Source organism: Polychytrium aggregatum (assembly GCF_025602895.1).
Source record: "Polychytrium aggregatum strain JEL109 chromosome Unknown BJ171scaffold_45, whole genome shotgun sequence".
NCBI classification, from domain to species: Eukaryota; Fungi; Chytridiomycota; class Chytridiomycetes; order Polychytriales; genus Polychytrium; species Polychytrium aggregatum.
The window spans coordinates 25,946-41,579 of NW_026516247.1; the positions used below are offsets into that span (position 1 = coordinate 25,946).

The 15,634-nt window shown below is 56.9% G+C and overlaps 4 protein-coding genes across 4 annotated transcripts; 2 read left to right on the top strand and 2 right to left on the bottom strand.

The window, feature by feature from the left end:
* The first annotated feature begins 711 nt into the window (after positions 1 to 711).
* Positions 712 to 5,765, top strand: BJ171DRAFT_462908 (glycine cleavage system P-protein-domain-containing protein). The gene is made up of 7 exons (XM_053108528.1): positions 712 to 1,565; positions 1,824 to 2,150; positions 2,478 to 2,888; positions 3,032 to 4,149; positions 4,388 to 4,721; positions 4,927 to 5,259; positions 5,408 to 5,765. The coding sequence occupies exons 1-7, from the start codon at positions 1,089 to 1,091 to the stop codon at positions 5,441 to 5,443; spliced, it is 3,036 nt and encodes a 1,011-aa protein (XP_052962900.1). The 5' UTR covers positions 712 to 1,088; the 3' UTR covers positions 5,444 to 5,765.
* Positions 5,766 to 6,032: 267 nt separating this feature from the next.
* BJ171DRAFT_632809 (uncharacterized protein) lies at positions 6,033 to 7,316 on the bottom strand (the record flags this gene model as incomplete). Its single annotated transcript, XM_053115657.1, has 1 exon — positions 6,033 to 7,316. The coding sequence occupies one exon, from the start codon at positions 7,314 to 7,316 to the stop codon at positions 6,126 to 6,128; it is 1,191 nt and encodes a 396-aa protein (XP_052962901.1). The 3' UTR covers positions 6,033 to 6,125.
* Positions 7,317 to 7,574: 258 nt separating this feature from the next.
* On the bottom strand, positions 7,575 to 11,446 carry BJ171DRAFT_585760 (uncharacterized protein; the record flags this gene model as incomplete). Its single annotated transcript, XM_053114379.1, has 5 exons — positions 7,575 to 9,333; positions 10,623 to 10,764; positions 10,855 to 10,897; positions 11,167 to 11,250; positions 11,396 to 11,446. The coding sequence occupies 5 exons, from the start codon at positions 11,444 to 11,446 to the stop codon at positions 7,575 to 7,577; spliced, it is 2,079 nt and encodes a 692-aa protein (XP_052962902.1).
* Positions 11,447 to 12,519: 1,073 nt separating this feature from the next.
* On the top strand, positions 12,520 to 15,605 carry BJ171DRAFT_570816 (uncharacterized protein; the record flags this gene model as incomplete). The annotated part of the gene is made up of 2 exons (XM_053113660.1): positions 12,520 to 14,155; positions 14,236 to 15,605. Exons 1-2 carry the CDS (start codon positions 12,583 to 12,585, stop codon positions 15,603 to 15,605), a joined length of 2,943 nt encoding a protein of 980 aa, XP_052962903.1. The 5' UTR covers positions 12,520 to 12,582.
* Positions 15,606 to 15,634: the final 29 nt, after the last annotated feature.

A 15,634-nucleotide genomic window follows, 5' to 3' on the forward strand; every position in this document is an offset into this window, starting at 1 on the left:
GGGAGAGAAAGGGTGGCCTTTGTGGACAGCATCGACAAGCCTGCGATTCCCATAAGAGGCAGAGCGATCCCGCTGGGTGTCGGAAGCAAATGCAGATGATGGGGGGGGGACCTCAGCGGCGGGTGGTGATTGTCGCGGGGGTCGCACGGTGTTTGGCCGCTGTTGAAGCAGATGTGTAGCTGCTAATGCAGTCATTAACGCAGTTGTTAACGCAGTTGTTAACGCAGTCGTCGAGTTGAATCGCCACGATCGCCGTCGCGGCAGCAATGTGCCCACGGCCTTGCCTGCTCTCTGGCCTGCCGTCTGGCCTGCTCTCTGGCACCTGCACGAGCCCGGCGCCCCCCAGTGCATCGCAGCGGCCATGTGTGTGTGTGGGGCGCCTTGTTCGGCTGCCTTGCGCGCTGCTGTACGGCGCGGCACTGTCGCTGTCGACTGTGGACTGTGTGCGCAGCGGCCGGAATGCTTCCATCGTGACACTCTGTGCGACGGCGCTTCCACAGCCACGCAGTGCCGACAACTGGCGCCCGACTGTGGCTGTGCCCCCCCAACCGCCTTGCGCGCCAGCGTGACCGCCGGGTTACGGAAGCCTTCTTGGTCCCACTCGGTCGTCGTCGGCAACTTTTTTTTCGAGCTCCGTTGCTGCCCGGCGTGCTATAAAGCCCGTCGCCCTCCCCGCCGGGTCTCGACCGTCGCTACCTCTCGTCTTCTCTGGGTCTCTTTTGCCGATCCGGCGCTGCCGTCTCTGTCGTCGCTGCCGTCGCTGGACTGCCCCTGCTGCTGCTACACCTCCAGAGACTGCCCATCCCGCAAGCGACCCTCCTTCCCGGCTCGCTCCATCCCGATCGTCCCTCGGTAGAAGGTGGGGATCGCTCCTAGCGTACATGCCGGGTCGTGGATTGTCGCTGCGTTTGCCTCCGTCTTTGCCTCCGTCTGGCCTGAATTGCACCGATCATCGTCTGATCTCAAACTAACCCGCATCTCGTAGCTGATTACTCCCGTTCACCACCACCCCAAACTGCTTCTCTGCCTTGGCTTCCCTTTCGCATCCACATACGCATCCTCGCCAGTCATCCAGAAGAGATCCCGCCATGTTTGCCGCTGCCACCATCCGTGCTGCCCGCTATGCCTCGGCGGCTCCGCTGATTGCCGCTCGCTCAGCCTCTCGCCATCTTGTTCGCTCGGTCACCGCTCGATCCTCCCCCGTCCTGTCGGCCTCCTTCTCCTCTGCCGCCCGTCTGCACTCGGCAGATGTCTTTGCTCCCCGCGACTCTTTCCCCAGACGCCACATTGGCCCCAACGACTCGGATGTCGCGGAGATGTGCAAGGTCGTCGGTGTCAAAGATCTCGCCGATCTCGTCAACAAGACCGTGCCCGAGGCCATCCACGTCGTCAAGGGTACCAAGCTCGGTCCGGCCGTGCCCGAGACCGAGACCCTCGCTATCCTGCGTGAGATTGCCTCCAAGAACAAGATCTTCAAGTCCTACATCGGTATGGGCTACTACAGCTCCATCACCCCTCCTGTCATTCTCCGCAACATCATGGAGAACCCCGGCTGGTACACCCAGGTATGCATTTGTGTGCCTGCCGCTCGCATCCTCTGCCTGCCCTCGATCGCAAGCGGGAGCTTCATCCGCACTATCACTTTCGAATTGCATCTTCTGCCCCTGAATCGCACTTTGTGCCATCGGAATCACCCTCGTCGCTGTCCGGCTGGGTCTGGCGCGCGGTTCTGGACGGTTGCTTGCTCATTCTGCTCACGCATTTCACATGTCCCGGCTCCTTCCGGCTCCTTCCTCCCGCCATGCCATTCCTCGTGCCATCAGTACACTCCCTACCAACCTGAAATTTCTCAGGGCCGCCTCGAGTCGCTGATGAACTGGCAGACTATGGTCCAGGACATGACCGGCCTGCCCATCGCCAACGCCTCGCTCCTCGACGAAGGCACCGCCGCCGCCGAGGCCATGCTGATGTGCTTTGGCCAGGCCAACCACAAGAAGAACATCTTCTTTGTCGACCGTGCCTGCCACCCCCAGACCATCAGCTGCGTCAAGACCCGCGCTGAGGGCTTTGGCATCCAGGTCGTCGTCGGCGACTACGAGACCCTCAACTTTGACGAGTACAAGGGCAACCTCATGGGCGTCTTGATCCAGGTGAGGATCTGCTCTGGCAAACGGCTCATGCCGTCGATCCATCGTGTCTGCCACATCTCTCTTCCACTGGCAATCGGCCCTCCTTCCGTATTCCCCACCGCTTTGCTGGATGAGTCGCTGCATGGTCCATATGCTGGAACCCCTGTCTCTGCTATACCACCGTCTCTCTGCACTGCCTGCCTGCCTCCCGCGTCCGCCTTCAGTCGCCCTCAATCACCACTACCACCAATCGCGGAATATTCCTGCGCCCGTGTCCAGCATCAGCCGTGTCCGTGCGTTTGGCTGCACCTCTAACCTTCCACTCTCTGTGCTCGTCCCCAATCGCAGTACCCCACCACCGACGGCCGTGTTCTCGACTACGAAACCTTCACGAAGAAGGCCCACGAGCACAAGGCCCTCGTCACTTGCGCCACCGATCTCATGTCCCTCGCCCTGCTCAAGCCCCCGGGAGAGTTTGGCGTCGACATTGCCTTTGGTAACTCGCAGCGCTTTGGTGTCCCGCTGGGCTACGGTGGCCCTCACGCCGCCTTCCTGGCCGTTCGAGATGAGTACAAGCGCCGCATGCCCGGCCGTCTCATTGGTCTCTCCAAGGACACGGAGGATCGCCAGGCCTACCGTCTCTCGCTCCAGACCCGCGAGCAGCACATTCGTCGCGAGAAGGCCACCAGCAACATCTGCACCGCCCAGGCCCTTCTGGCCAACATGGCCGCCATGTACGCCGTCTACCACGGCCCGACGGTACGTGTCTGGTAGCTGGTCGCTGTGCTTCGTTGTTGTGTCTCGCTGCTGCTATACTGGCGGATGCCGCGGCAATCGCTACAGCAACTATCGCAACCGGCAATATCGCTCACCGTTGCTTCTGTATACCCACTGCCTCCCAGGGCATTCGCGAGATTGCTCAGCGCATCCACAACCTCACTGGCGTCTTTGCCGAGTCCGTTCGCCGTCTCGGTCACACCGTCGAGACCGAGAGCTTCTTTGACACCGTCACTGTCCGCGTCCAGGGCGGCTCCGATGCCATCGTGCGTCGTGCCGCCGCTGCTGGCATCAACTTGCGTCCCGTCGACGAGCACCGCGTCGGTGTCTCGCTCGACGAAACCGTCACCAAGGGTGACCTCGAGGCCCTGGTCTCTGTCTTTGGCGACAAGACCATCGACATCGAGGCCGTCGCTGCCGATCTCAAGCTGACCCCCAGCTCGGGCGCCTTCTTTGCCACCCAGCTCACCCGTCAGTCGGCCTACCTGAAGCATCCCATCTTCAACATCTACCACTCCGAGACCGACATGCTCCGCTACATCACTCACCTTCAAAAGAAGGACCTCTCGCTCGGCGACGCCATGATCCCCCTGGGCTCGTGCACCATGAAGCTCAACGCCACCACCGAGATGATTCCCGTCACCTGGCCCGAGTTTGGCGCCCTCCATCCCTTCGTCCCCGCCGACCAGGCCGAAGGCTACAAGATCATGCACGAGCAGCTCCAAGATGCCCTTGCCCAGGCCACGGGCTTTGACACCATCTCGCTCCAGCCCAACAGTGGTGCCCAGGGCGAGTACGCCGGCCTGCGAGTCATCAAAAAGTACCTCGCCTCCATCGGCCAGGGCCACCGCGACGTTGTACTCATCCCCGTCTCGGCCCATGGCACCAACCCGGCCTCGGCCGCGATGTGCTCCCTCAAGGTCGTCACCGTCAAGTGCGATGAGAAGGGCTACCTCGACCTTGACGATCTGGCCGCCAAGGCCGAGAAGCACAAGAACAACCTTGCTGCCACCATGATCACCTATCCTTCGACCTACGGTGTCTTTGAGGAGGGCATCAAGCGCGCCTGCGAGATCATCCACAGCCACGGCGGCCAGGTCTACATGGACGGCGCCAACCTCAACGCCCAGATGGGTCTCTGCAACCCCGCCGAGATCGGCGCCGACGTCTGCCACCTGAACCTCCACAAGACCTTCTGCATTCCCCACGGCGGCGGTGGCCCCGGCATGGGCCCTATCGGAGTGTGAGTCCATCTTCCCATTTGCTGCAGCAATGTCTCGCTGCATCGGTGTGCTGTTGTTCATTTGCCGGGCTGTCGGTCCACCACATCATGCGTTCTCTTCGACCTTGCGAGCTGTCCGTCTGTCCAGTTTCCGCGTGTCCCGTTGCCCCTTTGTCCCTCCGACTCTCCCCGCATGGCCACATGGCCGCTGGCAAGTCGCTCCTGGCTAACGCTCACTTTGCATACCTTGATCTTGCAGCAAATCCCACTTGGCTCCCTTCCTGCCCTCGCACCCCATCGTCCCCACCGGCGGTGAGAATGGCATCGGTCCGGTCTCGGCTGCTCCTTGGGGATCCGCCAGCATCCTGCCCATCACCTGGTCGTACCTCAAGATGATGGGCGACCAGGGTCTCAAGAATGCCACCCAGGTTGCTCTCCTGAACGCCAACTACATGCTCAAACGCCTCGAGCCCCACTACAAGATCCTGTTCGTCAACAAGAACGGCATGTGCGCCCACGAGTTCATCGTCGACTGCCGGCCGTTTGCCAACACCTCGCACATCCAGGGCATCGACATTGCCAAGCGTCTGCTGGTGAGTTTGTCTTGCACTGCCCCTTATGCTTCCCTTCTCGCCCTCCCCTTCCTCGCAAGGGATGCGCGATGGTTCGTGGTCTTGTCTCGGTTTCGTTTTCGGTTTCGGTTTCGGTCTCGATTTTGTTGATCGTCTCTCATCATATCCCATCCCATCCCATCCCATCCCATCCCACCCCGTCTGTCCAACCTTGCGCTTCCCTCAGGACTATGGCTTCCACTCCCCCACCATGTCCTTCCCCGTTGCCAACACCCTCATGATCGAGCCTACCGAGTCCGAGCCCAAGGCCGAGATTGACCGCTTCATCAACGCCATGATATCGATCCGCAACGAGATCCGCGAGATCGAGGAGGGCCGACAGCCCCAGACCAACAACGTCCTCACCAACGCCCCACACACCGTCGAGGATCTGCTCAAGCCCGAATGGGACCGCCCTTACTCGCGCGAGCAGGCCGCCTTCCCTCTGCCGGGTCTCAAGAAGAAGAAGTTCTGGCCGACCGTCAGCCGCGTTGATGATACCTATGGCGACCGCAACCTGGTAAGCTTTGCAATCTCTCGCGGACTTGAGATTGTCGATGAGACGGCGACCGATGTGAAAGTGCTAGCTGGGGGCTGCTACTGCTGCTACTCCGGATTGGAATGTATGCTGACCCAGACCTCGTGCTCTCCTTTGATTGCTCCTCTAGATCTGCTCCTGCCCGCCCCTGGAGGACTATGAGTAAACTCGCCGGGACGATGCCGGCTGTTTTTGCCCCCATCTCCTCCCCTCAACTCTCTTCCCCTATATTCTTTCCACTCGCTAATTTCACGCACCCACGCTCTGATGTCACACCGTCGCTGTGTATTCCCGAGCCTCCTCTCCTCTCCTCCCCATCCATCCATCCCGCTCCGCCCATCCTACACCCTGCGCACTCGTATGAACGAGCCGCGTGCATCTTGTCTTTGATAGAGAACCACCGGGCGCCCCATTCACCCTCTCCCCTCCCTCTTCGCTGGATCTTGAATACATACAAGCTTTGTCATACGATATGGCATGCTGTGCCAAGCTGTGCCGAGCTGTGCCGCCACTGAGGGCTCAACAAGTGCAGCGATCCAAGTCAAACAGCGATACGACCAGAACTGCGCTGGTGGAATAGATCATCCAACGAGGCCCCTTCTTCACGAGACATTTCGATCCAGAATACATCGTGCACCTCTGAGTAGTCCTCGATAGTCAGGATTTCATCCCCCTGTCACCGCAGCCATCTTCTGAGAGAGGCAAAGCCGGAGATGGCAACACCAGGGACGATGCTGTGAGGGAAACAGCATAAAGTATTTCGACACAATCTTTATTTTTCCGAATGAGGCTTGGTATCGCCAGAAATAGTGAGTGGCGACAGTATTCGGACAAAGTATGTCGAGCATTTACTGCCTCACATGCAAACTTGGGCGGTAGGCCTGGATGCTGTTCATGAGCTGCCGACGCGCATACGCTTGTGGATAGTGGCCATTTAGAATGAGCTCGCGCAGGTTGGGCATGTATGGAAGTCCATCGATCGATTTCAAGCCACTCACTTCCAGGACAGTGAGCGCTTCCAGGGTCGACGGAAGCCCTCGGAAAGAGTGAGGCTCGGAAAGAAGGTTTAGGTGCTGAAGCGCCGGCATATGCGGGAAGCCCTGGAAGAGGTTTCCGCTGGTCCGACTGCCCTTATTGAAACAAAGCGACTTCAGCCTCGGCAAGACTGAGGGGAGGCCGTGCATGGACTTGAGCTCGTTGGGGAGAGAGAGGGTCTCCAGGTTCGGCATGTCGGGAAGGCCCTCCACGGATGTAAGCACACGACAGGTGTTCAAATCCAGAACCCGGAGGGACGGGATCGTCCTCGGTAGCCAGCTGAAGTTGTCGATGGATTGAGGCGGCAACAGCGATCGCAGCTTTGGCAGTTGATGGAGCAGGTCTCGCGCATCAAAAAAAGAGCACTGGCGCATATCCAGCTCCAGAAGCGATGCCATACGAGCGCCAGAGATCCCCGGCTCTCGGATTTCCGGCGAGAGCACCAGCTTTTGGATATTTGGGAGATAGGGAAGGCCCTTCAAGGTTGTGAGCAAACAGATGTCGCCGAGGGTGAGGTCCTTGAGTGAGACGAGAGTCGCCGGCATCCCTTCCAGACTGGTCACGGGTGCGCGGATTATCAGCTCTTTTAACTTTGGCAGCTCGGACATGCCCTTGAGAGACTCGAGCATCTTGCAGCCATCCAAATATAGTCGTCTGAGCGATGGGAGAGCAGCCGGGAGACCTCGGAGATCGGCAATGTTGGCTGATATCGTGAGTTCCTCAAGCGAGTTCATGGACGGCATTCCCTTCAGTGACTTGATTTCTCCACTTATCAGATTGAGAATCTTGACCGATCCAAGTAGAGCTGATGCCCATTCAAGGGATTCGACGATGTTGGGTATGGCCACATGTGTGTGAGACATACCCGAAAGATCCAGGACCTGATTATCAGCAACGGGAAGCCTCGCGCCGGCCGGAACCTTAGCAGGGGACGGGCCTGCAATTGCCTTCACTGGTAGTCGGCCTTGCTTTATGTGGTTTTCAGCGAGCACCAGCATCGGCATGAGTGGCTTGCTCTCATCGATATCGCCTTTCATATAGCTGTGCCATCTCTCGAATGAATGGTAAATATCGAGGGAGACGGGGGGTCCCGCGATTTGGATCATCTGGTCCACTGTAGCATGGAGGTATACCGAGCACGCTTGGGGGATCGGCGGTAGCTGAGAAAAGAGGCTCTCGGGCCCATCCAAGACGATGTGAAAACAAGTAACTGACTGGAAAGCTTCCGACAGCGCCTCGATACCTCCAAGCGACAGCGACATTCATAGAGTCCTTAGTCTGGGGAAGACGGAGACAAGCCTATCCTCAGCGTCAACGTGACGTTTCCATTTCCGGGAATTCTTGAGCCAGGCAACCCAGTCAGAAATGCTCTTGAGGGAGATGTTGGACTCTGGAAGTCTCAATGAGCTCAAACTTGGCATCGGATGCAGCCCTTTCAGGGACACCAAGCGGTGACACCTCCACATATCGAGCGACTCGAGGGCGTCGAGCGACAGAGGAAGCCCCTCCAGGGTCTGGATGGGCGGCGGAAGCTTGAGGATATTCAATTTTGGCATGTCGGGGAGGCCACGAAGAGAGTTGATCTGACAGCGGCCAATGTCCAGCACCCTCAGATTTCCAAAGTATTGGCCGAGATTGTCGATACTGCGAAGCTGTGGGGGAAGAAGCAGCTCTTCGACTTTTGGAACGTGTGGAAATCCCTCCATGTCGACGACTTGGTCACAGCGAGACAGGTCAAACTTGGTCAGATCCGGCAGGGTGTGGGGCATGCCTTTGAGGCTGACGATGCCGCTTGGCATCACGAGTTCCGTCAGTTGCGACGAACTCGGAAATCCTTCCAGGCTGGCAAGGTCGTTGCAATCCGATATCCAAAATCTGCTCAACCAGTCTCGACAAGACGGTACACCATCGAAACTGAGAATACCACTGGGCATAGAGAGGGAACTCAATCGAGGCATTCTCGGAAACTGCCCTGTGCTGGTGATCTTCACTGTCGAGAGCGATTCATGAAACGTCAGCGTTTGGAGGTCATCGAGCGACTTTGGAAATCCCGAGACCGACGCAAATGAACAGTTGACAAAGTGGAGATCACTGCATTGCCTGTGCTTGAGGACAAAGGCTTCGTGCGGGAGAAGCTTGGATCTTTGCTCGGTGGTGAGGAATGGATGGGTTTCAAACCGAGCAATCCAGAGGACACAATCATCTTTGCCCGTTTCTCGAAAAGCTTCGCTCATATCGAAGGGAGAATCGTCGTCGTTGTCGTCGGTATATTCGATATCTTCTTCGCTTTCTTCACCACTGTAATATTCGTCGTAGCCGATATCATCAGGGAACTGGTCCGGCCCGATGTACTCGAGAATACGAGCGCTGTCAAACAGTTTAAATTGCACGGTCCGACCGAGTAATTTGATGTCGGCAATACCGCTGTCGTAGCTCTCCAAACAAAAGGGGAACTCGAGGCACAGATATCGCCTCAACTTCTTGGCCAGGGCTTTGGATTCGGAGGCCGCCCACCAGAGAGGAAGCTCCTTTTGGTAAGCTTGAAAGCTGCGAGGGTATCCGTCTATGCGCATGAGGAAGTGGAAGATCCCTTCGAGGAGATCCTTCCGACAAACGGAAGCGTTCACGCCTCTGGTGAGCGTAGCGATGGTCTTGGCGATATTGAAATAGCCGTTTGCTCCAGAGTAGTTTTTGCCAGGCTTGAGAGATCGCATATGCGACTGAGTCAGATGCGCCCATCCGGCCTCAGAGATCAGCGACAGGATGTTTTCGTACTGGGGAGCGAGATCAGGGAATGTGACCAGGACTGCTGGATCAATACTGGCGATGAAAGCGCTGTTGCAGACCAGGATGGTGATGAGATCGTGGTGGTTGAGGCTACTTTCGATTCTACTGGAGCCGGGCGGGCGGGCGGGGACGGCAGGCTGGGACGCTGGTTGTGAGTCAGCGCCCGATCGACGGATCTTCTTGGCGGAAGGACGATTGGGCAGGGGATTCCTGTCCCCGCCGCCGGCTCGAGAGCTGCGGGGCGGTGGACGGTCAGACAAAGATCGTTTGGGGGGCATTGCCGCAAGAGAATTGACCGAGGGAGGCCCGATTGCTGGATGGACGCGCTTGGACAGGAAGAAAAACCGAACGAGCCAGGGCCGGTGTGGCTTGGGCAGTGTCAGGGCTGGAGCTGTGGACACAAGGAGCGCTGGACTCGGAATCCGTTTTGCATCGCCGTTGCGAGGGAAGTGAGAGATGGGTGAGAGTAGGCAATGTTGGTGGTCGTGGAGAGATACCAGGAACCGCCGGCAATGCATTCGCCATTGCAGTGATCACCGACACACCATGTGAATCAATCGATGATCGTGGAACAACACAGGTTTGCATATTTGATAGAGTGTCAAATACAGCATCACTCGTGATGGGTTGGGTGTTTTCCCATTGGGAGTGGACTCGGGAGGAATCAGGGTCATTGGTCGAGTTCCTTGAATCTGTCGATAGCCAAACCGGAGCCACCACAACAGTGCCGGACGATCACTGTTGTTCAGTCAGATCGATCAATGCCATTGAATCCCAGTGTGTGGCAGCCCACAAAGCTCCGGATAAAGTGAAGCTTTTCAACACCAAGTGAGTTTCTCGGCCAAACGGTGTGCTCACAGTGTCTGGAGGCCATGTTGGGCGGTGAAAGTGTATTCAGGACCAAAACAATGACACACCTTACTCATAACAGGATATCTCGTTTCGTTTCAGGCGACCTGCATTTGTGTGTCGGTTGGAATCGGTCCACCACCTTCGACCACTCAATTTGCTCGATGTCTCTACTTTTCGACTGCATCTGGATATCGGAATTGATCCTGCGGCTGGTTGATAAGGGAGTGGTGCTGGTAGAGCTTTCTTGGCTCGGGCCCGGACTCAAGTCACGGAGTCTGTGTCGTTGAAGGCAAAAATCAAGTTGCGAATCAGTGAGCCGAGCCGGATGCTGATGTACAGGTAAGACAAGAACAGCGACTCGTTGCCCTTCGTCGTGAACGACTGTCACCTCTTGCTTTACATTGGCATTTTCCCCTTGTGATGCCTCCAGGTTGACTGTCGTGTTCCTTCGAACTTGAATACTCGAAGGTATTTGCATTGGAGGGTTCGCAGAACTGCCACCGGGTCTGGACACTTTGGCACATCCCTGGCGATGTGTCGTATCAAGATCCTGTCCACCAACGTAGCGGGCATGGCCGCAATGAACACAGTGGCAGTCGCACTGGAACTCATGCTTGTCCACAAAGGTGGCACATGCACAGCTGTGGAGTGATTTTTGTTGTTGTCCATACTTCTCCATAAGATGTGATTTCATCGAGCAGAGACTTGGCAACTTCTCCATGCTTTCGCCAAAGCAAGTATTGAAGAGGTCGATGAAGGATTTTGCAACCTCCTTGCTGACGTTGAGGGTGGCAAACATTTTAAAGAGCTCAACTGCAAAGTGTGACAGTTCTGGTGATGTACCGAGTATCAGTGACGTGTCCCATCCGATGGAGACAGAAGATCTCAACCAGTTCCACGTACCCTTGGTTCGGCGGACCTTGGGGCGCTGACTCTGCTGGTCCGTCTAATGATCCGAGGGAGTCGACTCGGTTGCGGATTCTGGATCCGGTCCGTGAGTGATGAGCGTCATGGAGCCGACGTTGTGTGTATCAAGTCGCGCAGAGACGCTTCGAGCGATTCACTCCGACACCGGGATAGTATGGAGCTCACCTGATGCCAATGACTCAAGTTCCTCGACCACATTTTGGTCGTCGTATAAAAATTGATGATGATCTTCGGCCAGCCTGGTGAGAACATCCAAGGCTAGAGATTGACTCGTTCGCTCGGCAATACGTCGCGTGAGTGTGTCATGGTAATATTCTTGAACTTCATCTTGAGCTGTATCTTGAGCTGTATCTTGAGCTGCATCTTGAATGTCTATATCATTGAGGACATCGTTTGTACAGTCTATTTTGGTGCTTGCTGATGAAAGAGAGCCAAGGGCAGCATCAACTGGCCCAGCAGCGGATTGCGGCCTTGAGTCAGACTCGGCGATTGCTATACCGTTGGATGAATCCGATACCGACGCGTCCTGGATCGAGATAGACTCATGCTCCATGTTTGGTGCTCCCATTGCTGCATTCTCGGTTTGGATACCGATACGAGACGTCGAGGGGAGAGTGCCCGTCGGAGTGGATGTATCACTGCTGTGAGTATTCGAACAGTCGCTGAGTGGCTGAAGGTGAACCTCGGCTGAAGCAACAGCCCGTCGTGAGTCGCTTGGATGAACTTGAAGAGTTGAGGGCAGGAAACCGAGGTCGTGAGTCAGATGGGTATTATCATATAGAGCCCTTTGACCAACAGGACAGCTCGCCGGATCCACTGAGAGGCCGAGTGACAGCCCGAGCCCTCGGGTTTGATGCCGCCAAATCATAATGAGCACAACTAGACAAGCACTGACCTGTCGTTGAGGTCGGCTCTGCCCCTCCGTTGTTCAGTCTCATGTACTTGTTGGCTCGGCTGAAAAGGTTCTCGAGCACGAGTTGCCGACTCGCCACAGGCTGATCCGGAGCACTCACTGGCGACGAGTTGACTCCACAAGATGCTCTTGGGGTCTCTGAGAAGGCAGCAGTGCGTCTCTGCTCCGCCCTTACTATGGGAGTGATCTGCTTCTCCTTCGGGATTCGTCTTCGCGCATGATATCGGTCTAATTTCTGGTGCTCGTTCCAGGTGAGCTCGGAGACAAGAACACCTTGACGGGATCGCTTCAGGCAGTATGCGGGGCACATGCATATCTTGGCGACGAACCCATCCTCGTTTAGACGATGGGCGATATCGGGCGATATGAATACGCCGTTGATATATGGAGTGGACAGCCTCTGGTGCGCCATACTGATATTGGGAAGGGCGAGAGTGCGATGTGGGCTTGGGATGTGAGAAGAGAGGCCGAAGGGGCAACGGGCTTGGTGGTGGGAACAGCGATGGGCCATGTCCGAACTCCGCTCTGCCACATTTCCATCGGCCGATCATGGTCGTGTGTGTGTGTAAAGTGTGTGTGACGGCGAGAGGCCTCTCGCCGACCGAGGTGACCCGAGAGCGCGTTCTTCGTTCTCGCCCATTCTGTGAGACGAATAGCTTTCACAGCGACCGCGACCGTCACTCAGGCGGAATCAGGTGCTCCGCCACCCGCACCAGTTCGTCTCCATCATCGTGGCCAGCCTCTCTGCCCGCTTGCTCGGCCATCGCCAGTCCAACGATACCCATCCAGCCATGTTGACCGCCACCGGCAGCCGGCTCTACGCCTGCAACAACCACGGCCCCGACCACGACCTGTTCCTCTCGTACCGGGTCGCCACCGATGCAGACACCGCCAGGGAACTCAAGCAGATGCTCTCCTTGGCTGCCCTCCGTCGATACGGCAAACCGCTTGCTGTCTTCCACGATGTCGACTGCCTCGTCGACGCCCGCGACTGGCGAGACGGCTTTCTTGGTGCCCTCCCCAAGAGCAAGGCCGTTATCCTCCTCCTCAGCCAGGCTTCGATGGACCTGATGAAGGACAAGGTCCTCTCGAGCCAGGAGGACAATGTCGTCCTCGAAATCAAGACCGCCCTCGACCTCAAGGATGCCAATCCCGCTCTGCCTGTCCTTCCCCTCGGAATCGCCACCAAGGAGACCAAGGACGGCGTCGATGTCTTCACTCCCTTCCTACCGCACAAGGTGTCTCTCCCCGACGACCCGGCCTTTGCCTCGGTCAAGGAAACCCTCGGCAGAATGAACCAGATCCAGATGTTTGGCATTCGTCCCGACCAGATGCACCAGCGAGTCTACCGCATCCTCAACCTGCTCCACCCCGTGCAAGTCGATTCCGCCACCAAAATCGCACTCTACGACTCGCTCTTCTGCGACTCCAAGTTCCGAGTCGATCCCGCCCACCTCGACACCTTGCTCAAGCAGCTCACCCTGACTGGCCGCGCCGTCATCTCGGGCATGGGCGGCATGGGCAAGTCCGTCCTGGCCCTCCAGATTCTCCACTTCATGATGGGCACCCTCGACGTCAGCAACAAGGACGACCTCAAAACCGTCAAAGACGAGACCATCGGCATCAAGCCGCAGTACAACCAAGTCTTCTGGATCAACTGCTCGACCGAGTCGACTGCCCTCGATGGGCTGTGCGAACTGTTTGATGGTGTCGAGCCAGAGAAGGTCAAGAAGCATGCCGCCAAGTTCCTCGCCAAGACACGCGGCTATCTCCTGGTGCTCGACAATGTCGATGACATCGGCGTGGTCGACTCTGTGTTTGAGCACTCCAAGTCGGTCGGGTTCAGCGGCGATGTGGTGGTGACGACCCGACTGGCCTCGCTGCCTCCCGGTGCATTCGCCAGTGCTGTCAAAGCCAAGAACCCTGGATATAGACATGACCCACTCCGCCTGGGTAACTGGGACGATACAACCACCCTGAACTACATTCTGTCAACGTCATCTGTCTTTGCCGAGAGGATTGTTACCGAAGAGGCTCGAGAGGCTCTCAAGCGAATCATGACCAAGATCGACGGATATCCGCTCGTTATTCAGACATTCATGACCTTCTACGAGAACAACGAGGTGCCGCTGTCCGAGATCGAGCGGCTGTTCTCCAAGGTCCTCGAGGAGCAGGATGGCGAGGACGAGACTCGGTCGTCGCTCAAGGTGATTGTGGATCTGTCGCTGGACTCGATTATGAAGCGAGGGAATGAAGGCATCGAGGCGGCCAGGCTGTTCGGTGCCCTCAGTCTGGTGGCGCCGACCAACATCCAGTTCGAGCTGATCAAGGAGATCGTGCAGAAGATGGAGCTCAAGACCGATGGTGAGTTGTGCTGCGTGGAGATGCACACAGGATGCGACCGAGCACCGCGGCTGCGTGTTGCTGACATTGTCTCATCACAGTGACTGATCTGATCAAGATGGTGATCCAAAGCGGCCTTCTCCGAAGCGGAGCCGAAGGGCTGTACTCGACCCACTCGCTGACTCAATTCGTTGCCAGAGAGTATATCCAAAAGCGTGAGGAGCTCAACGCAGAGGAGGCCCGGCGTCTGATTGGCAACGTGTTGATTTCGATGACGGACTCGCTTGACGCCAAAGCACTCAAGTTCTCGAGCCACCTTGATACTTATTCTGCCATCGCGATTCCGGAAGAGTACTCGAGCAAACTGCATCCGCTGCTTGTTTTCCGAATCTCAATGTTGGCCCACGGTCAAGCACAATATGGCAAAGCTATTCACGTGTTGCTCAGCAACCTCGACCGAATCAAGGCATTTTGTTGCACCGAAAGCCATCCGAACGTGGCCCAGGCTTATACATACCTTGGAAACGCGTATTTTAGCCAGGGCGATGTGAAAGCAGCCCAGCGGTACTACCAGCTGTCGCTTGACGTGTACTCCAAAATTCACCGGTCAGAAAATCACCGGTCGATTGTCGCAATCCTGGGAAACATGGGTATGATTTCGTACCAGCAAGGCCGAATGAACGACGCCCTTCAGTTTTATCAGCGATCGCTCGACATTGCATCCAAGGTGTACAAGACCCGAGAGCACCCGATATTCATCCATATTCTGAGCGGCATGGGCTCGGTGGCCCTCTTTCAAGATCGCTTTGACGATGCCATGCAATACTATCAGGAGTCTCTTTCCATCGCCAATACCGTGTTCAAGTCCCGCAATCATCCTCAGTTCGCCCGTACGCTCAGTGAAATGGGGGACGTTGCCCGTGCTCAGGGCCGGTTGGGAGACGCTATCGAGCACTACCAAGAGTCGCTTGATATTGCAGTCAAAATCTACGACTCACGCAATCACCCCATTGTATCTCGGGCGCTGAATGGGCTGGGCACAGTCGCCAGGCTGCAGCTGAGATTCAACGATGCACTGGTGTACTTGCAAGAGTCACTCGACATACGATACCGAATCTATGGCACCCACGAGCACCCCGAGATATCCACTGGTCTGCTACAGCTGGGAAACGTGAATGTGGAACTGAAGAACGATGACGAGGCGCTAAGGTGCTACTGGCAGGCATATAAGGTGGCTACGAAGGTGTACGGCACCGACGATCACCACGACGTTGCTGTCGCCCTGGATAACATTGGCCGGCTGGAACAAAGGCGAGGAAACCGGATCCAGGCTCGCGAGCTGTTTTCCAGGGCACGCGACATCTATCAGAAGGTCTATGGGTCTGCAGCTCATCCTGCAGTTGTGAAGCTCACGAAAAAATTGGATGCTACTCTCTCCGACACCTCCATTGGCCAACCGGATACTCAATGAAGTTTACTCTCTCGGCGCTTCGTCAGCAC

What these genes read in the sequence shown, in the direction of transcription:
- BJ171DRAFT_462908 (XM_053108528.1), top strand. Translation starts at nt 1,089, where the DNA reads ATGTTTGCCGCTGCCACCATCCGTGCTGCCCGCTATGCCTCGGCGGCT. An exon ending in ACCCCGGCTGGTACACCCAG is followed by an intron (nt 1,566 to 1,823) that starts GTATGCATTTGT and finishes TCGTGCCATCAG; the next exon opens with TACACTCCCTACCAACCTGA. An exon ending in ACATTGCCAAGCGTCTGCTG is followed by an intron (nt 4,722 to 4,926) that starts GTGAGTTTGTCT and finishes CGCTTCCCTCAG; the next exon opens with GACTATGGCTTCCACTCCCC.